This window comes from Curcuma longa, chromosome 2 (assembly GCF_044706935.1).
Source record: "Curcuma longa cultivar G26 ecotype Majalengka, Jawa Barat chromosome 2, ITB_CL_G26_1.1, whole genome shotgun sequence".
NCBI classification, from domain to species: Eukaryota; Viridiplantae; Streptophyta; class Magnoliopsida; order Zingiberales; family Zingiberaceae; genus Curcuma; species Curcuma longa.
In genome coordinates, this window is record NC_133862.1 from 654,547 (window position 1) to 677,758 (window position 23,212).

Genomic DNA, 23,212 nt, shown 5'->3' on the forward strand with positions numbered 1-23,212 from the left:
TGCAACTAAAGGTGGAGACAGAGATAGACGTCACCTAGTTGTTTGTAAAAGTTAGTGTGGATGAAGCTCTTTACTTGAGGAAGTTGACTTTAAGGTAGCTTAGAGAGATCTTGGGATAGTATGATCAAATGATTTTCCGTAAGCATGACTTCTCTAGAACAAATCTAGAAAGTGGTCAAGTTGAAGCCATCAACAGTCGACTTCCACGATAATAGAACCAACATTGATGATTATGAACATTGATAAGCTAATGTTCATCTAGAAAGTCCTAGTAGATGAAGTTAGACATGAACAATTGGCTAATAGGACTATCACTATCTAGCAAAATAGTGATACTAATGAAGATGATTTTGAACTACATTTATCCGTTCCATCTATCGATCTTACGCAATCCCATCAACAACATACACAACGGAGACATTTTGAAGGCGAAGATGAAACACGAGAATACATCGTCAAATTTGCGGAGAGAATCACTGAACAAATCAAACTATCGATAACGAATGTTTTCACAATGAGAATGCAATATGGCAAGTTGTAATGCTTGACATAGGCCGTAATTGATCATACTTACAAGAGGACCAAATAAGCATGATCATCAAATGTTTGCACTCCTCTTATTGAATGCAGTTTATAATCATCCTTGCAGGTGAGAATGCAACTTGATCAATGCTCATGCTCGACTGCGATTCGATCGACATCTCTGGAAGAGTATGTGTGTGAATCATGCGCCAACGTCTGCAAAATTGTGCAATAGAATACATGCGTAAAGTAAGCATTCAACTACACTAGAGATTTGCAAGAAAGCAAGCACATCTACAGACGACAACGATATCGAATTTTACATGCTGATCGTGTGACGAAAGCATTCCGTAAATTGCCACTGCATGCTTCGGTTGCTATAAATCAATCGTGCGCATTCACTTAATCTTAATGAGTCGATATTAGTAAATTACACTAGAGTTTACAATGGAAGATCGAAGAGGCAGCATGGGCTAATGAATCAACAGGGCAATATTATTCATGTTAATGATGTTGGATTTTAACTAATCAAATAATAATAACGACAACCAAGTCTTATCGGCTATATAGATCCTCTTATGCCATTTGGTTGTATCGCCTTCTATGTTATCGTGTATATTTAAATAAAATTTATTATATTTTATCATTGTTAATCAAATCTTCTTTGATCGTCTAGTTCCTCAATAGGTATAATCTGACTTTCTCTTTAACATTCTCATTTCTTATCCTGTTCGTACTCGTATATCTATTTCTAACTAATCAACATTTTAAAATTTTTAAAATTTGATTTTGACCTTTTTTGCTAACTATTCCTCCACATTGTTTATATTGAGTTAGAGCTAGTGAAGACTCAATAAGCTCTCATATACTAGTCCTGCCAAATATGTATATGAGAACGTTAAGGGCTTCTACTAAACCCTATTTACTAACCAATCCACTTTGTATCTTCGATTATCATCTATAAGAACACATAATAGAAAAGGAGTCATGTTGTTTGTCGAACTTTCCTCCCTTCTTTGGCTCTTCACCCTCTCTTTCTAAATTGGCACGAGGTACTTCCTGATCCTACTCTCAAGAAACCGTCTTTGTTAGTGGTATAGATGAAGGTTATCCAAACATGCTCCAACACTTCCAAAAACTCTCTCGCCTTACTGTCACCTACCGTCATCTTAAATCATACTTCTAATTGGACTATCCCATTATTTTTGCAGAGGTACTTTTACTGTTTTACTCCACGTTCACTTTCCGGCTATTTACCTTATGCTTCATGGTCAGCCCAATTATTCTTCTTTCTAATTGTCTTTGGTTTTAGAATCCATTACTTGATCTCTTAGAAGCCCTTTCTAATTCAAGTTAGCGGCAAGCCATAATAGATAAGATGAATATTATCAACTCTAGTAACACTTGTGAGTTGGTACCATTGCATGCTGCGAGTGGGTCTTTACCGATAAATGTTCTTAGTAGTACACTATCTTAACACTATCTTTGTGGCCAAGATAGCTTCAATTTGCCTCTTTAATAGTTGTCTTTCATTGGCATCTTCAGCAACTTGACAAAAAAGTGTCTTCTTTACAGTAACAATGTAGAATTTTAAGCACCATTCTATGATACCCCTGATAATGACCTCACTCCGAATCAGCAAGCTATGCCTACATGGCCCCACTTCACACATACCATGTGTTCCAAGACCTCAAGCTAGGTCGGCTAGTAAGCGTCATTAGCCATGTTGAGCTCGGTTCCTCAAGCTTTCCATTTTGAGTTCCTCGGGCTCTCTACTTTGAGCTCCCTGAGTTCTCCATTTTGAGTTCCTTGAGCTCTCTACTTTGAGCTCCCCAAGCTCTCCATTTTGGGTTCTTTGAGCTCTCCATTCTGAACTCTCTGAGCTCTCCCCTTTGAGTTTAGTAGGCTACGAGGCTTTTCAAGAGAGCCACTATTGCCCTTGCAGTTGTTGGTCACAACAAACATGGCCCACAATCATCATACCTATAAATACCAACATATGTTGGTGTTTGGGGTCTCTCTCTCTCTCTCTCTTGCTTCAATACTTTTCATTGCTCACTACACCTCTAGTTACTTAAGCATCAAAGGGTTTTGTTGGACAATTTCGACGCTCTCTGATGCTTGTTCTAGTGTGCACTCTGGGTAGGTCAGACAACACCACCTCAGTAGCCACGGCATTGGTAGACCTCCGCATCATCAGCTCCATCTCAACATCCAGCTCATTGGCATACTTCCGTAGCATCATTCTAGAATAATTACTCATGTAGAATGACCTAGCGTAAAAAATAAAGAAGTCTTTGTATAGTCAAAAGCAATCTATGGGTGTTTGTTTTAGGAAATTTAAAAAATGCACGAAGCTCCCGTCATGGGGGGTCGGAGAAAGGATCCATTGTAGCCTTATCTTGCCTTTGGCAAGAGGCTGTTTCCAGGATTTGAACCCGTGACCTCTAGGTCACATGGCAGCAACCTTACCGTTGCGCCAAGGCTCCCCTTCTGTTTTAGGAAATTTAATTATACCTTTTTTAATTTGGACTAATTAGGAGTGTAACAAATAACTCAACCCCAGTGGCCTAACGGTCAGCCCCACGACCATCTGTGAGGTGGTAAATTGCTGACCACTACGGAGGAGGGCATTGCCTTGGCTTCGTCGAGATTCAACCTCACCTCGCAATCAAAAAGATGTAGCATCTTCATTATTTAAATTAATGGCATTATCATCACCAATGATGATTCGATTATAATCACACGAATGTAGGGGTACCTTCATTAGTAAATTTAGACATAGAGAACCATAGAGATTCATAGAGTAAATTTAGACACGAATTTAGCTTAAGTATAGAGCAAGTATAGAAATATGATTACACTAATGATAAATGGTAGGTTCTCCCACATATAAATGATTCACATTACTCTATCTTCTTATAATTTATTGTAATTTTCTAGAAAAACAAAAAGCAAACGATCGTAGTTAGCTTAAGTATAGAGGCCAAGTATAGAGATACAATTCAAATAACATACAAACTCACTTAGGTTAAATAACTACCAAATTAGGACATGCTCCCATAGACCCTATTGAAATTGTACTACAAAAATAATGTTGTCATGCATATATCACCTACAATTTATTTAAACTAGCTTAAGAGGGGACGAAAGAACCCAAGCGCCTAATTGTTAAGGCAAATTTACAACAATGAATATGATATAGGTCAATGGGACTACTAGCGGTAAGACACTTCACCATCGAAGGAGTACATTGTCGGCTTTGAAATTGGCCAACTCAACTAGTGGAGAGTTTGAGGTTGAGCCCTAGTTCTAGATATCTTTCTAGTCATTTAGCAATTTAATTTAGAAGATTTAGACCTTTCGTTTTTGTTTTTAGAAAAAAAAACTCATTATGATAATTAAACAAATACTTTGTCTTAGTAATATTAAATCCTTAAAGATCACTTAATAATATTGTTGACAAACACAAACTTCAAAGGAGAGCATAAAATCATAGGCATCAAGACAAACGAATGAAGATACGACAAATAAAATTTAATTTCACAATAATGTAAAGATTTATGATGAAGAACATTGTTTTTACCTGTTCCTGTGACCGGAAATACATAAATGGAGTATAGTGGAGAAAATTTGAGACTCTGGATGTATAGATATCGGCATACCTACAGTTAAAATATAAAAGAAAAAGAGAGAATGCACGAATGTCACCCTGTTCTTTTGATAGACAAATTAGTAGGCTAGCGAGGGATGACCTACTTTTCAATTTGCCTTGTAAGGTGGCTCTTGTCCCACAAGCCGGAGCGTGAAAGATAACCCCATCTGAGACAAACCATTAGTTTCAGACTCGGACTATCAGAACTACTGTTTTGCGATCGAACAATGAGGTTATTGCATGAATCTAACACTTCTACATCTACTATAGTAGGTTTATGAAGAAAGTTCTATCTGTACCTTTCATTGAAGAATTCGCCATCTGATTCCAACATTGGCGCAATCTTCTGGTCTAGTCTTGTCATAATAACTAGCAATTTCTGCATACTTTCCTTCAATTGTTTGTCATCCATATTATTTGCTGCATGAGTCTTAAAAATGAAACAAGTTGTGGCATTTTAACAATCAGTACATTCATTTTCTATGAAACACAACAATAAATGCATTGAAGTTTTGCAATGAGTTTAATAGGTTTCCTTCTATTATTCAATGGAGAAATATTGATGAAGATATAATTAATATGAAGAAAATAATAAGATTCTATGATCAAGAGGAATTCCTGAAATTGTGCATAAGATTGTTGGACTCGAGATCTTACCTAAGAACCTCTGATTGTAGGAAGAGAACCTAACATTTTAAAATCTTACAATTTAATAAAATATTTAAGAACATTAGTTTCGGTCTTTCACTGAAACAATACGGTTACAATATCATGCCGACATTTCGATGCATGATATTAATGACAGATTGGAGGTTGCAGGAAGAAGACATTGTTTGTGCCAAGCGGCATCAAGTTTCAGTAATTCATTGGAACGATACGTTTCAACTGGCACAGTACGAGATTTCAAATCATAATACTGTTACCAAAAAGATATGTCAAAAATATTATTTTAGGAGCAATTAGGTAAATGACAAAGTGAGAGAAAATATGTTTAGACAATAATGCCATTCAAAAACAATCAATCTATGATTAGACAAGTGAATTAGAATAGAGTATAAGAGATAAGGATGAAAGAAAACTTTAATTAAGAAAATAAAAGAAAGAATATTTAGAGTAGTTATCAAAAAAGGTATCGACACGATTAGGACCTAAAACATTAGAATGCATTAAAGAGAGTGTAGAAGCATGTTTATGGACTCTATTAAGGAGTGAAGATCGAACAAGTTTCCTAATTGAGCTTTGATTAAAGGTATAACCATTTTTTATAGTTCTATAGACTAATGACCCCAAGAGAATTTGGACCTCAAGAAGAGACAACTTAGCCATGAATGATGGCAGCTATGGAGGAACAGTCCAAAAGACTCATACTCTACAGGGATTAGCTTTCTGTTCCTTAAGTCTTGAATAGAGACAAAATAGGAGTAAATCTTCATGTGTCCTTGCACTTTCTTGCTATGTGCAATGACGAACGAATAAGATCTTTACATTAGTGATTGCTCTTGTGCTTAAGAGGTACTTGGGAATATTTTCAGTTACACTAATAAGAACGTAGACTACCCACATTGCTCAATTTCATGCGTTTCAATTACACTAATAAGACGGGATGGGATGCCCAATGATACTGATCAATCTTGAAGAACCACACAGAAAAGGGATGCACAATGAAAGCAAGCACAGTTCACAAACTAGTGTGAAAGACACTGATTAAAAGCTGCAATACCGCTAAATTGCCAAGGAAGAAAGTGCTGCAACCTGACTGAGCTACCGAGGAAGAAGACACTATGATTGAATCACATACAACGGACCCTCATTGATAAATTGCAGAAACTCTTGGAGTTAAATTTTCTGTAGGAATTCCACTTTGCCTTTATAGTATCTTATTACTGTCTTACATTTATATTCTTGTAGTTTATATATTTACAAGCTGACCCTCATTGATTTATAACTGTATCCTTAACAAAAGAGATTGTTGTACATTTGATGCAATGAAAGTGATCAACTTGTTGCAATGGAAGAGCTGTCCAATGACACTATCACATGGAGAAGACCGATGCGCAGGGGAGAAAATTTGGACTCTATTACCATGATAAAGTAGTCAGTAATACAATATAATTCCATCCCGATAAATGGATTTGAACATTACTATCAATATTACCTAGCATAGAAGTTGCTAGCGGGATAAGGTACATGTATTTGACTCCAAAATAGTTGGGACTATGCCATAACTTGGTGATGATGATGGGTGGATGGTAGAAATAAAATGCTTTTCTTTTTTTGTCTCAAGTTAGAGGTCTCATGACAAATGAATAATTAGATAAGCTTAAAGGCTACATATACATGTGTGTTGCAAGCAATAACATCATTTTGCAAAGAATAACAATTTTACAATACTTTTCGAGATTTTTTTATAATAAGAATCATGGTTTGAAATCTCGTACCATGCCAGATGAAACTGTCGAAATATATCGTTCCAGTAAATTATTAAAATTCGATACCACTCGGCTCAAACAATGTCCACTTTCTATGTTTCTTATCCTTTCTCTTTCAACCTCCAATTTATCACCGATACCATACATCGGAATGTCAGCAAAATATCAAAATAGTATCATTCCATCAAAGATCGAAACCCCGGCATGACATTTTAAACCTTAAATGACATGGGTTAATTGTAAAGGCACAATCTCCCCTCACTTGTCTTCCCGCAAAATCCAAATTATCTTCTATGCCTCCCCTTCCATTATGAAAATACCGATCTCTTCCCCCACCACCTCTCCCTTCTCTCTCTTTTCTCTTTCACGTCTACCAATACACTAAATAATCCTTCACATTTGTTCTCAAAACCTCCTCGACTCTACTCACCCTCATTGCAATATCACCATCTCAAATTTAGTAGCCAAGCATTGTTGTCATAATCATTGTCTTACGGAGCCATCAAGCACCTTACCATTCCCCAACTCCACTTGTAATCCCAATGGCTCCTAGCTGACCGAGGAACACCAGCCACCAAAACCTATATTTTAGTAACACCTAGCTTGACTTCGTCAAGTACACCTCCAAGAACACAACTCCTTTCAAAGCTTTGTACTCCACATTGCCATTCACACCAAGCCCTATGTGACTACCATTGTTCTTGACGAAGTCCTATTCTTCCATTCCTGACCATGGTAACAACCCAACACTAACACATGAAGCTTTTGGCTTGCGGATACAAAATAGACAAAAGAACACTTTAAAATAAGATTTAAATAGAAGAGGAAAAAAGATAGTGATACTAGATAATATTCTTGTCAGAGTTTACCTGAGCTGGACGACCTTTAGTGCGTCGTTGATATGCAAGACGTAATTGATTAAATAGATCACCTACAATTTCCTTTTGCTCAATCAGCTTTATAAGCTCCTCCTTGTACTTTCGACTAAGGATTAACGCATTATACTGCAAAAATCACAGCCTAAGAAAGATTGATAGCAATTTCTAGATCAAAGTTTAATAGAGCCATTGATATTATGCTGGAATTATCATTGCTATGAGCTAAGGATTTATTAACTAAATTTAATATTTCAGATACATGATTAAAGAGAATCAAAATTCTCACATGAAGCCCATTCCAAAAAAATTCACATAAAAAACAAAAGGACTTGTCAAATTGTATTAAATGGATATGTTATTCGGTGTAGTTGAACAATTTTACTCCATTGAAGCAATTTCCATGCGCGGTAAACAAATTAAGAATGATAATGATTTGGGAAACAGATAACAGTTGTACAGATATTGTACCTCATCTTCTAATTCTCGACAAATCAATGTTGTACGCCATCTCAAATGAACTTTTGACTGGCTTACATCCGTATATATATGGTCACCAACATATAAAATCTCATCACCATGTACATCAAGGAATTTCTCTATCATTTGAGCACTACCACCAGAGTACAAACCACCTGAATTGTAAACGTATTAGTACACAAGGAACTAAGATTTTAGAAACATATCTGACCTATAAATCATAATGAAGGAACCTGCATTGTATGTATCAATAAATAAAGTATTAAAAATAAGTAAAGTCAGATCTATAAATCATACAGAAGCACATAGTTAGGTTCTGTAAATCGCATAAACGGTAACCTAATGCAAAGGTTATATTACATGTGAACATGAAGAACAAGCACTTGTCCATTTTATGGATTAACATGTCGAGCATGTGACAGTTTCCTTAAGCAAAATTTACTATTTTGTTCGCCAACTAGCATGCGAGATGGTTTTGATACTAGCACCGGAGACTTGTGAGTCACAAGTAGACTAATCTCCTCGCTTCACAACTCATCCTGAGCAGTGATAGTATGCATGGAGAAGTAGAGAGACATGAAGAAGAAAGAGCAAGAGAGAAATTGAGGGAGGGAGAAGTGTTGCAAGAGGGATGAAGGAAAATAACACTTGCTGATGAACAACGTAAATGACAGGCAACTGACCCTAACTTAATTAAATACAATTAGACCAAAATGTCCTATTTATAAACTTGGTTCAATCTTAAACTAACCAAAATGAGCCCAAATCGAACCCAATTGGAACCCACTTAATCCTAATTATACTTGATGGGTCAACCTAACCCTTTAACTCTAAACGACTTCCACTAGACCCAAAATCAAAATATTAGTTCGATTAAGCTTAATTAGTTATCTAAAATTAAAAATAATAATAATGTGAAATTTTTATATAGGATAAAAATGAATATATCATTTGAGTGAGACTTCTTTTCATGTTCTAACTTCTGTGACGATCAGGAGAGAAATAAGAGAAATTATACATGCAAGTGACGGAAAACTAGGATTCGGTGAGATCATATCAAGCTTCTTCTCCTCCTACATGTTGTCTTGACTTTAGTTTGGGTGTCGAGCAATAGCAAGTCTCGACATCAACACTTTAATTAAATGCAAGGTTTAAAATTTTGAACCATGCTGAAGTTTCAGTTTATGATCGAAATGATACAATTTCGATACCGTATTATGTTGTATCAATATAGTTTCGATATTTTTTTAAATATAAAATATACTAATTAAATTTTTTTTATTAATATTTGATTGCTATAGATGTTTACTATTGAGTTATATTTGAGATGTTATGATGTTATGTTGAATTCAAGTTTCGATATTATTTCGTGAGATGTTTGGTGATTATTAAATCTTTTGCAACAATTTTCAGTAATATATAAATTTAAAATCCATATTTTTGTTACTGCACATAATTAAATCATCTTAATTCCATTTTATTTTAGAGACATCAAGTTCAAGATCTTACATTTATAAGGGTAATGAAGATTGATCTTTAGTTTTAAATTTTATTGCAGAGACCTAAAGTCCGAGGACTTGCATTTATAATAGTCATGAATATGATCTTTAGTTTCGACATCTTCAAATATATTTTAATGATTTTAGACATTGATTATGTTACATTTATTTGAAAATTTCAAATTATTAATGGATTAATATAATCTTTATATTTTGAGAATATGTAAAAGTGTTACCTAAATTTTCTATTATGTGGTAAAATGATAAGGGGATGGTGACTTTGATTTATTAATATATTATATCTATCGTATTATATTATATATGATAATTCTTGGATAAATGAGTGTTATTAAGTTTTAGCAAAAGGTTGCTGCCATTGAAAAATTTTATTAAAAACAAATAAATATATTTTTCTCTCTTTTTTAAAATGATAAAACAATAGCTCGAATTGAAATTTATATAAATAAATAAGATAAGTTTAGTAAAATATGACGTTACCAATATCAAAAGAAATGTAAGATATTTTAAATGATATTTTAATAAAACAAATTAAAAATAGTATAAATAAATAATTTACTTTCTAACTTAATTAATAAATTTTTATTAAAATAAATTGTTAATGCCAAACCCTAGTTGTTTATTGACATTCGAACTGAAGGTGAGAGAACACATAAAGGAGGAGGAGATGAAGGCTTGATGTAATCTCATCGAACTTTAGTTTTCGTATTACATGCTAAGACTATTCCTCTCGATCTCTATTGACATCATAAAAGTGAAAACACAGAAAAAACTTTTACTTACCAAATTTTATCTTATTTAAAAATTTTATATTTTAAATTATTCTTTACAATTTTTAAAAAATTAATTAATTAAATTAAACTAATATGTTAAAAATTACGGTTTGAGTATTGATTCTTATTAGGGGAAATTATTACACACAATCCTAAATAGTCCCCATCTACCTATATAAATGTATCATTAAGGAATATGGAATATTATAAGTACACCTACAACTTAAATATGCTTCTGATATAGAAACCAAAGAACTTGCAGACTCTTCAAAATGATAGAAAAGGGATTGAAAGATTGCATCATCACCTGACTTTGCCTTAAAACACGGACGCATTAATCCATCATGTGTCACGATCTCATATAATGGATGTGACATTTGAAAAAATTCTGGCTTCCTTGCAGAAACTATAACCTGCAAAAAACATTCATCCATCGGCAAGTGAAATGGGAAGAAATAGATATAACTTCAAGAAAAATATGCTTAATTATTTGAAGTAAATAATTTAGCTTAATAAAGTTGAAGATTTGATAACATTCCCTTACCATTTCAAAAAGATCACGCCAATCCATATCATTCGGAAGAAACCGATTGAAGGAATGTTGCATCATTTGTTTTGTATAATGGTAATCAGAGTTGGTAATTAATAACAATTTCTTACCGGCCTGATAAAATCCAAAAATATAATTGGTAAAAGAAACTAAATGCAGATATATTATTTTCCAGAGGGAAGTGCATAAAAACCTCCTTTTGATCCAAAAGAGCTAGAGGAAGTTCAGGATCAGGCTCTACAAATCGTTCTGGTTCTGCCATTATCTCACTCTGTGGAATGTTCATCAACAATTTGAATGTATTCGCTAGATAAATAATGAACAAAGACGATCAACAAAGAATAGTATAATTACCTTGAGCTGACCTTCAACATGAGCTCTGAAGAGAGCCTTGGAAACAGCCTGAAAGCAATAGAAAGTATTAGAATACCAAATAGCATTATAGATAGTCTGTAATTTTCATGCCTTGTAAAGCCCCATATAGTCGAGAGGTCCAAGTTCTGTTGGCACTGCTCCTTGGTCCAATCTGTCGACCATCTGCAAAGGAAACTATGGTCAGTTTAATTTTCTAATCCAGTAAACATCACCATAATAATGCAAACAGTAGAAGTCTCAAATGAAAAACATACAGTATGAGGAAATAAAATGGCATACTGGATGGTCAATCGTTGTGAGTATAAAAAAAGCATCCAGCAATTGATGCTACATGATTTCAAGTCATGCCAAAGTTTCGGTCTTTAATAGGAACAATATTGTTTCGGTATTATATCGATGTTTTGATGTATGGTGTCAGCGATGGATTGGAGTTGAAAAAGGAAATGAAGAATAGGAGGGAATGTGTCGAGTATGATTTTAAATCTTGCACCTTGCAGGGCGAAATTGTCAAAATATATCATGCACACACAATGTCTTCTTCCTTCACTTCATCTTTTTTTCTCCTTCAATCTCTAATATGTCACTAGCACCATGCATTCGAGTGTCGGCACGATATTGGAATAATATCTTTTCAATCAAAGACTGAAACTATGACACAACTCAAGATTTTGAATCTTGGTGATTTTATATGTTTTGACTATTTGCTCGGCACGGTACGAGATTTCAAACTATGTGTGGAAGTATATTAATGGATACATGAATTTAAAAAAGAATATGTTACAATACAAAGCAGAACAAGTAGACATTAGATAGGCAGCAGCAGAACTTATAGTTAATAAATATCAGTTGTTTACGGCAACAAAAAAAAAGAAATCATACTTATCACAAACAAAAACTCATCCAATGCTCAAGATGGTACCTAACCTGCATGTACATCACAGCTTCTGAAACAGAGAAAAGGGTGTTCAGGAACTCCCAACGGCTTTCCTTTCTAAGATCAACTAATTCTCTGCCATAAATCTCACTATGGACAAAAGAAAATGATAAGCATGAAACTACTCTTATGGTCAAATCGAGAAAGTTAGGAAACCTATGAGTAAAAAAAAGCAGCAGACCTCACATCTCTGGTTGAAAGCATTTTAGTACCATGCATTGCCCTCTTCACATAACCAAATCTATCAGCTTTAACCAAGTTTCCCCTTTCTTTGTCCATGACTAACCCTCTAATAACCTAATCATAGAAAAAGAATTGGAAGTGATGCTAAGAAACTCAAACATTATATATGAAGACTGCATCTACAGTCATTGGATTCATGTTATTGGAGATTCCAGTATATACAATTTATTACATGAATAGAATTCACACAAACTATCACATTGTACACAATTCTAATAATTACCAAGTTGGGGTCAAACTCAAGGCCATCAACTGGAAAACCCATGCTCTCTAGGTTGGCCATTCCATAATCATAAGCACGTCCTTCCCAAGCCTGCAGGGTAACTAGTTAATATTGTCATCAGTATATCAAACTTGCATAAATGGTCAATATATTGATTTAAGAAATGTCTGTTACACATCTTTGATGTCCAAGTAAATATGAAAATTAACTGACTTGATCAAAACCTAAATGATATGTATGATATGCACCTAGAAAATCTAAGGCCTGCTATCCAAGCTTAATTCATCATGTAAGGCTTATATAGTTAGTCAGTATTTATTGTACCAAATTTCCTAAATCATCCTAGCGTTGCAAATGCTAACAAGGTCTAAATCATCAATTCACCTACTATGAACCAGCCCTATGGTAAACCAACAGCAAGTGTCTTCCTAAAAGATTTTTTTTTTTTGTCAAAGCCCATTTGTCTCCATTAAATGAAAGTTCTACGGAGGGTAATAGTAAATTGCCTTTGCTTGAGAGAAATTTGCATTCCTGCAATCCAATCTCAAACAACCATTTTCTTTAACAGAAGCAAGTAAAGATGAAAGTAAAATAAATCTTGGCTCAATCGCAAAGTAAATTTTGTTGGACCATTGGACAAAAAAATTTGTTATGCAAAGTACTAAACAAGAACAACAAATGCAAACTAAAACTTCAAAACGCAAGTGTTTAAACGTGGTTTGACAACCTAGTCCACGGGCAATCATCCTTTAGGTGGATCACCCCTCAAAGTCCCACTATATTTTCTCTTTCTCTACAAATCTCAGCTTACAAAGGTGACAACAAGAGAATACAATTTGTTAAGAAATAACAAAATATACAAGAAATATTTACACAATAAAGCTTTTCTTTCTCTTATTGTTGCTTGCTTTTTTTGCTTTGGATTGTTTAAGATGGCTCACAAATGCTACAGCATTCACTCAAAAACCATTGCTAAAATCTGAAACCTTTCCTCCTTTGATAGGCTCTTTGCTGATTTCTGGAATTTGTTAATCAGCCAACTAGAACCAAATATCCATCGACTGATGTATCATAGTCGACTGTTGTGTGCAACTTTTCCACATCAGCGACTACTTCCTAGTTTGATCTCCTTAATCAGTCAAGTCGACTACCCTTCGAGTTCTATTCGTTGACATTCTAGCCTGAGTAGACTACCCAGTCGACTCGACCATCCATCGATTGAATAACTATATTAGTCGACTGATGCATAAATTTTAGCCGCTCTAAGGTTGAATTCTCATTGTGTCGAGACACTCTATGTCTCTAGGACTTCCTCGTCTACTAAGACACTTTATGTTTCTGGTATAAATCGACCTCGACTTACTAGGACTTCCAATACCTAGACACTATATTTTTGGGACATCATCCAAAAATATATAGTTGACCTCGACCCAACAACACCTACACATTTGTCACATTGAGAAGGAGATAAAAGGACCATGGTTTCAAATTTCATTCTCAGCCAATCGGCATGAGCATTATTTCATCCTCCTACTAACACGTAAGAACTTTTGATACCCTCAGTATACAAGCAAAACAAAGGTGGGAGGCGATTTGTGAGCATCTTCTACCTTGTGAGCGTCTGTGATGAGGTGCCATGCTTCCTCGTGAGCTTCTTCCATGTCCACAAATAAGGCATATAAGGGTTGTGACTACTCCTTTTTGACCTTTTCCTTCTTTTGCTACTACTTATGCTTGTGAATCACCTCCCACCTCCTCAATTCCTTGCGGCACCTTCTTACTCATCAGTCCACCAACACTATCATGTCAACACACTGGTACACTTTTGTTCCGACCAAAGACAAAATCCCCTATTCAAAATAAAATTCCAAACCTTGGAAAGGACTATCATAAGCTTGTATTACGAAACTAGAGTTAAATTAAACATGTTTAGCGAAAATCTCATAGCCTAATTTATTTAAAGGTTTCTTATAGGCAAGCTTAATTGATATATCAAATCGACTTGTTTACATGTATGACAAAAAGAATAAAGAAGCTAACAACTCTATCAAAGACTCCGCCATCAATAAAAGGGCAACTCAATGCACGAAGCTCCCCTCAATACGAGGTCCCAGGAAAGAATCAGACCACATTAGTCTATTGTACTTTAAAAAAATTATCGCAAAAATAAAATAAAATTTATCGCAAGAATGGCACCTGTCAAAAACCTTTTTTATACAATGTAGGCATCATGCAAAAAATTCTAGAAGGGAGGGTCTTTAAATAAGCGCAAACATGTAAATGTCAAATCTTTCAATTAGTTTTGCAAATGCATAATAACATTATATATTTGTAAGTGCATTGCATAAATAAGATAAACAAATATAAATAGAATAAACACTCAAAGCCTTTAATATGGTTGGAATCTCAATCCTACTCCATGTCACTACTTGGAAATCCCCTACAAAGAAAATCTCCTACTAGGAGGTGGAGAAACTCTATACAAAAATACCTTCCTCTTCTCTTTACAAATAACAAAATAAATAAACAAAAAGAGCAGTCTAGTGCACGATGCTCCCACTAATGTATAGTTCCCAAGAAAATCGGACCACATTGAATCTATCGTACGCAACCTAAATTGCATTGCAAGAGGTTATTTCTGCAACTTGAACCACAACTTTACTGTTGCAACTAGGAGTGCAAACGAATAGAGCCTGTTTCAAATTTTTCGAGCTGGCTCGGAAAATATTTGATTTGTATTCGAAATTATTGAATTTGAGCCGAACTCGAATATGTTTGATAATTTTTTCAAGCTGAATTCAAACCCATAATATTTTGTTTGATTGTTCACAAGCTACTCACGAGCCAAACTCAAATCGAACTCCAGATTATTGTTTACACAATTTGAATTTAAATATGCTCAAATTAAGGTTTGAATAATTCGAACCAAACTTGAATTTAAGTCATTTCAAATTATAGTTCGATTCTACTTGACTCAAGGTTTAAACAATTCGAACCGAACTTGAGCTCGAATTTTATTTCGAACTAAGCTTGAGCCAAATTATTTGTATTTTCGAGCTTCGAATCGAATTCAAATATCACATATATTTTTCAAGCTCGAACTCAAATATCAATATTTTCATATTATTTGGCTCGATTTGATTTGTTTGCAACCCTAGTTGCAACAAAATAAATAAACTATGAGAAAATTAAAATACAAAAATAGAGAAAAATGTTAAATATGAAAAAAAAAACCCTTTAACCCTTTAAACTCTTTATAGTTTGTCGAAGGCACATGAGAATTGATGTTTTCGAGGTCCCATTGATCCCCTATTTATAACCGCAAACAGACTGTCAACTCCAATCTAGATGATTGCAATCAACTCAATTTTATCTCATTTGACTAAAACATTGATCTTGAAAATTTGTCTACCAGCAACTTCTTTAGTAACTCAACACTTTTTCAGTTAACTCAATTCTGCATTAGTCGACTCAAACTTTGTTGGTCAAATCAATCTAAATATGCTTATGACCTTTTTCTAATGGCTTTTCAAGTCAATTCAACTAGATAAGTTTGTGACTTTATTGACAAACAACTTATTCAATTGACTCTCAACCTATTCCAGTTAACTTAGATATGTTACTAAGAACTTCTTAAGTCGACCCAAATGTTTTCCGGTTAACTAAATATTTTTTCAATGATTCAAGCTGTAACATAATGTTCTATTCATGAGTAGAATATCTACAATCGACTACCGAGTTGATTCAACTGTTCAATCAATCAAAACAAAATTTTGATTGACTGAAACAAATTTTCAATCAACTTAATCTACTTAGAAATCTTACTTAACTTGAGTTCAAGCTTTTTCGTTGACTTTAATCCAAAATATAAGTTTCTTGATTGAGTACACGTCTAAGCAAAAAAATCCTACAAAAATGTAAGATTATAATCGCTCTTAATCTATCACATGTCACATGACAAGAGGCCTCACCTCTAGTTCTTCTTCAACTTGTTAATACTCCTGCCTCCAGGTCTTCTTCAACTTGTCAAGAGTACTTACCTCCTCTAAGTCTTCCTTAATGACACTTGTAACACTCCTGGTTAGCGTTCACCTTTCAAGCATCTTGCTAACACTTATTGGTCTTTCACATCTACAAAGGACTTCTATCAACACTTGTTGGTCTTTCGCATTTGCCATTTGCGAAGACCTCTTGGACTTCTACAAACACATTGATTTTCTCCATCTACTAAGCACCTCTTGGACTTTTCCATCTTCTAACACTTGTTGTACTTCTTCAACATCTTCTGACACTTACTAGACTTCTTCAACTGCCAACCAAGACCTTTAAACTTTTTCATATGCCAAGTATCCCGTTAACATTGACCTACTGTAGTATGATTGCACCAACAATTAGTAGCATTAGGTAAGTGTTTATATATCAAAAGAGAGGATAAATGACAAAATCACCTTCTAGAACCAAACATATTTCATCATCTAATAGGCACTTTAGTTAGCATAGTATATCAAGATCTTACGACAATGATACAAAGATAACAATAGGCACTTTAGTTGGCATAGTATGTCAAGATCTTACGACAATGATACAAAGATAATACATTTAGTTTCATTACTCATATATTTATACAAACAAAACAATATATTTAACCATAATTCATCATCCATATTAAAGTAAGACAAATTACACTAGCACTCAAGTATTTATTTAAAATATATTTTCAAAAAAAATTAAATACCTAAATTTTTTATGGTATTATAATATGAACAGATATTTCACACTAATGAGACAGTACAAAATGCTTTATAAACAGCATAACTACAATTAATAATCAAGATAGGACATTGAAATGTCAATGTTATATATCTTAACTCGCAGCAACTTCCCTAATAACATCCCAATTGAGCTATTTTTTACCCTGTGATCAAGGTCTAATGATAACACCACATAAGAAGACAAACATTAAAAAGGGTCTACTTTAAGCAATTAGATTGAGTTCAGTAGTAGTGCTGTGAGTTTAACAAGAAACTGAAAAACAAATGCAATCCACTTACCATAACATTATAGTGAATTAATGTATAGTCCATGTCATACCCAATTACACCGATGGATCTAAGATTCAAAGTCCTAGTGCAGAAGATGCCACGTGGAGAATTTCTTAATGAAAAAGGATCCTGCATTCAGCATGCTGTAAGTTAAACAAGACACTTTCACTATTCTGTCAAATATCAGACTGTTAGCATTAAATACCTAATAAAACACAATATCTGGAGGGGAAATAACGAAATCCAGAATTCACATAATGAATGGAGAACGAGATGTAGAAGCATGATTTTATGATCAGAATCTTCACAAACTCTGTAATATGATCATAGAAGGCTCTTTAATGAAGAGATGACTGACTACAACATTTGAACATGCAATAGAATCAATTTGCAACCAAACTTTAGTTCTCAAATGCTAATTCTCCATAAATAGAGTAAGGAAGAACGTGCCCTATAATCAAAGTGTCATAATAAGAAGCAAGAGGTCATGTTTTAAATCATCCTATTATGAAACAAAGGAAAAACATCCAGAGCTCAGATAAAGATATAACTTAAGTTATCAAGCATGAATACTATTAAATATGATACTGCAAGAAACATGAAGGCGTCAATTATTCATTAATGAATACAATCATTTGATCTCGTGCAGGAATGCAGTTCAGGCAGTACGTTTTTTAAGTTACAAACTATATAACTTGGTTAGGAACACAATAATTCAACCAATTAGCTTAAAAGTCTTACGGAAAATGTAGAGTAGGTCAAAGTAAAGTAAGGTCCCTTTAGTAGTCAAAATGTCAAGAAAGCCACTCGATCCAAAATGTCAAGGTACTTAGTTTTAGGATTGGATATGATCCACCTAGAGAGGGAAATAGACAACCCACCGTTGTTTCAATTTTTCTTGCAAAACACAGCTTAAAAACATGTTTGAACTAGTATGACCCCAATAATATAGAAGTTAGGCATGGTGTCAAACATATACATCTTAAACATTTTATGTCCCAGAAACTATTTCATGTATTCTCCCTATAAATTGAAATATGATCATAAAAGACTTAGAATTTGCAATCAAGATATTGAAAAGTGAATCAAGTTTTACCTAAAAATACACCTTAAATCAAAGCTAAGTAGCGTCGATGTCTTGGAGCTATTTCTTTGAATTGTGTCATCTCACATAGATCTCGATTCTTTCTTCTTAAAGATGGGAATATTCATTTCAATAGTGCCCCTTCTTATGGCACCCATTGCAAGTAACATTTTCCTTTGAGGACGCTTTCACTTTTTCTCTTAAAATTTTTGAAAAGTCTTTTGAAATCCATTTACTTATATTTGCTCTTTCTCATCATTCTCTTCACATAATAGGCAATCTCATTTGCTTGATATTTTTTGCTATCAAATTCGAATAAAGAGGATGATGAGGAGCTATCTTCTTGAATTGGCTTATTACTCTTCTTCTTCTCTTCCTTGGCAACAAATGCAATTCCCTTCTTTACTTTCTTGTTTATTCAAATTTGATTCTTTATGAAGTTCCATTTGGCAAAAAAAAAAAAAAACTCATCCAACTTGACCAATTTGAATTATTTTTGATACCTTAAAAGCATCAAGCATAAAGGTCCACAAAGGAGTCCAAGAGAATGCCTTAAATGTGTGTCATAATAAATTATGGTTGTTAATCTTTTTAATTCTCTCTGATTATAAATAACTCATTGCAAATTTTTTAATTATCTTATGCATTTGACTCATGAATTCTCCATCCCACATCTTGAAAAAAAAGATTTGCACTAGTTTTACTAAAAGATCTCTCCTAGCCATGGATTTAAATCTCGTGCGATACTAACCAACACGGAACGTGTGTAGACGAGTCCTTCCGTAGTCTCGCATTCATTGTGTGCCTTCTACCTTAGTTACAAGCTCACACAAGCCTTTCCAGGTTGAGAGTTTTAGCCAACTTTTCACCTTCATCACGAGCTCCACCTAAATCTTTGGTCTTCATCACAAGCTCTTCCTCAAATATAATTCATGCACATTAATCTAGAATCACACTTTTGTGCTCATCGTCTATTTTTGGCTTCCTACTATAAATTAGTTATCAAGTTGGTCACGACTTCAAATATGATTCCTTTTTTGTGGTTAAGGTATGTGGTTTAGTTATGTTTGTTTGCATGCACTATACTACTTTAGATCGCTAGCTTAGAGCTAATTCTCCTTATCTGTGGGCCAAGCTCAAGTGAGGGATGACAAACTATCAACTAGAACATTTATTTAGTGTTGACATCCAAACAAACATACATGACATATGCCAATGTAATGTAAATGTGAACCCTTATGCTTATTAAACTCATAAGTAGATAAAAGCATAATAATTACCGGGATAAAATTGAAGAATAGAATATACCACAATTCCTAGAGCATTTAGTGCAAATTCAGCTTCTTTAGCTTCTACCCTTGCAATATCTTCAATAGAGCCGTCTAAGCCAGCTTGGCCATCAAATCCTACAAAAAAAAATATTAAAAGGAACAACTATTTCACTAAAACAAAGAAACAATTAGTTATAGTGTTTAGGTTTTAGCATGCCGAAGATGCAGTGGAATTTTAAAACTAAGATGCAGTGAAATTTTTTAAAAAAAAAATCTAAACAAGATGCTAACAAAATAGATTAGATCAAACCAAAAGGAAGGCATGCTCCTTGTAGGCATGAAGCTACTCAAGAGTATAAGCCTCTAACTCATCCATAAGATACAAGATCTCAATAATGTAGTGGTCGGATAGACTAATAATCACCTTGATCCTTCCAAAGGACCAACAGTAGAACAAGAGGAACTTCGAGCGAAGCATATCAACTGAATAGTGAGGAAGGGGAGAGTTGGTTGAACCTTAAGGAATGGGGGTGGTGACAATAAGAGGCAGAGAGAGTAATTAGGTTTCCTACAAAAACAAATTAATATCAATCTTAACTACAACTATTTGCTTCCTTATTTATAGTCAAACCTTTTATAGAATTAGTTTTCTAAAAGGAGAATAATTTTTACAACATTTATAGAAATTCTATTACCTACTATTATATTCTTGTGAATCTATTATTTTATCAAATTAATTTCATTCTATAAGATCATTCTATTATTTCTACAAATCTTATAGAAATATTCCTATAAGATTGCTCTAAATTCTTTGTAGAAATATTCCTTTTATAAAAAAGAAAGTTAATTGGCTTTTGAAATTTATGTCTAATTGCAATTTATATCTCTTAACCAAATTCAAGTAAGTCCCTTTTAATCTTACTAAAGTAAATTAACCTTTAATTAGTTTCAATTAAGTCACTCTTAATTTCAAACTAAAGCAAATCAACTTTTAATTAGTTTCAACTTCATTCAATCTTTACATGCATCAACATCCGAGGATACACACTTTGTGTCAATTGTGACTCATTAGGCTCCTAAAATATTGATAGACATTTAATCAATTAAATATTTTAATCTCACATGAAAATTAGGTAGACAAGTTAAGTTGTCTCTAGTAAGGTATAGTGACTACCCAATATTTGAAAGGTTTTATTGGCCCACAAAGCCTTTTACAAGAGTAGCTCTTGTGTAATTTAGTTCTTTTTATCATCTTATATGATAATGTGTTGTAGGACTTGAAATAATGTCTATCTCATCAGTCATATATATAAATAATATTCAATTTCAGAATGATAACTCAATAGAAAGTGAAAATTCCTTGAATGATTGTCTATCTAACGGTCAATTAAACACTCCCCATTCATTCAAAATGATAAGTTACATTGTTGACTGTGCACTTATCTTCATAAGGTTAGCAATATACTAACTAATAATGACAAATATACGTGCATCCCTATCAAGGGACTATCGCACAAGTATGAAGGCATATTTGTCTCCAAATAAGATAGTTATGATAATGCCAACTTTAAGAACCACTTTTGCATACGCATCATGAATACTCATATATGTTAGAGTAAATACCATATGAATTGTCAAAGTGAGTCAAATCACTTGCTTGTTTATCACACTATTTATAAGCATGAGATGATTTCCTTCTATCCACTGATAGAAACATAGGATGTATTAGTCTTACTGCAATATCAATGTCTATATTGCTGCATAGGAACAATTGCTAAGATAGAGGCAATTAATAATACTATCTCAATGTATTAGTGTCATTTCACAATTAAAGGATCAATCACTAATATTGACATTATCACAATATGGACAATTAGTGATATTATAACAATGTATTAAGGCTCAATCACTAATGCCACAGTCATATAGAATTTTTATTATAATTATCAAATTATACAAGATAAGATAAATTGTAATAAAAGAGTAACTTTACTAAGTAGTGCAATTATAATACATAATAAAATTAACTATCTGATTGTCTTTCGGACACCATCACTAGCATTGTGCTCATAAGGTCTGCTCTTCACTAATGATGTCTCCTAGTTAAAAACACAATTCCTCATGAGACTCCACAAAATGGGCATGCATTCCTTTTTGACACTCTGTACCAATCATCAATTCATCTTGGACAATGTATGTCAAAACCGAATGTACATGTGCTTCGACATCTTATTATTTTTTATACAATCCAAGGGTCCATCTCGATGTCATTTTAAATTACATTATTATAGAGCACAGTCAATTGGGACAAAGCTGCATTTTTTTTTCTTTCTCTTGAACAATATTTCTAACACCAACGCAATTGCCCTTAACAGTAAGCAAGAAAAACAAAAAAATCAAACTCCAGAGAAAGAATTGGATCAAAGTTCCTAAACCAAGAGTTAGCGGAGGAACTCACCAAAGGCTTCGAGATGCTCCCGGTTCACATTCAAATCCCCTTTCGTGCTCTCGCCCAGGTAATCCACATCTGATTTGGTAGAAGTAACGGAGAACACCTCGCCTTGCACGCAAGCCGCCTTGATCGCCTGGCGGCAAGGAGCACGGGAGCTCGCAGCGCCAGGAGCGGGTAAAACGAAAGTGAGCACGGGCCTTTGAGTGCGCTGCTCGAAGTGGGAGGAACGCGTCGTCGTCCAGTGACTCTGAACCCTCCGCGGCGAGTGGGATGCGAAGAGGTTCATCCTCCCGACGCTCTCCACCATCCTTGACGTTGAGAGAGGCGAAATTTGAGGGTTTGGAGCGGCGCAGTGTCATCTAATCTAATAAAGGCAAGTTCCCGGTTTGGAGAGAAGCTCAAGTCAACTCCGGTCAAAAAGTAGAATCTGAGTTGCGTCAGCTAGGTCAACCACGAGAAGACCTCTCATCAGACGATGTTTTTTATTTGCATCCATGATAAATCGATTGACTAGGTAGGATATCCGGATTGTGACTCTGGTTTCATGAAAATTTTTCAGCTACGATTGTATTTGTAAGAAAGAATTTTCTTTTATTACAAATACGCATGGATTAGCCGCTATATGCGAATTTATCCTGGTGGTCTGGTAGGAAACTTCCGTGGGATAACTATCATAGGGATTGACCATTGTCCCGGGATTTAACATTTTTTTTATTTGCATCCATGATAAATCCATTGACTTTTGAAAAGAGCCACTAAATCAAATTCTAATCTAGATGAAAAAAGT

General features: G+C 34.2%; 1 protein-coding gene across 1 annotated transcript; it reads right to left on the reverse strand.

Moving 5' to 3' along the window:
* Positions 1–452: 452 nt before the first annotated feature.
* On the reverse strand, positions 453–22,766 carry LOC141821254 (uncharacterized). The gene is made up of 17 exons (XM_074708660.1): positions 22,432–22,766; positions 20,011–20,108; positions 17,628–17,747; positions 12,577–12,666; positions 12,292–12,407; positions 12,101–12,200; positions 11,267–11,338; positions 11,156–11,203; positions 10,995–11,072; positions 10,796–10,915; positions 10,559–10,664; positions 7,953–8,116; positions 7,476–7,610; positions 4,477–4,607; positions 4,282–4,344; positions 4,109–4,187; positions 453–738 (listed from the first exon to the last, which is right to left on the reverse strand). Exons 1-17 carry the CDS (start codon positions 22,730–22,732, stop codon positions 667–669), a joined length of 1,893 nt encoding a protein of 630 aa, XP_074564761.1. The 5' UTR covers positions 22,733–22,766; the 3' UTR covers positions 453–666.
* Between the last annotated feature and the right edge of the window lie 446 nt (positions 22,767–23,212).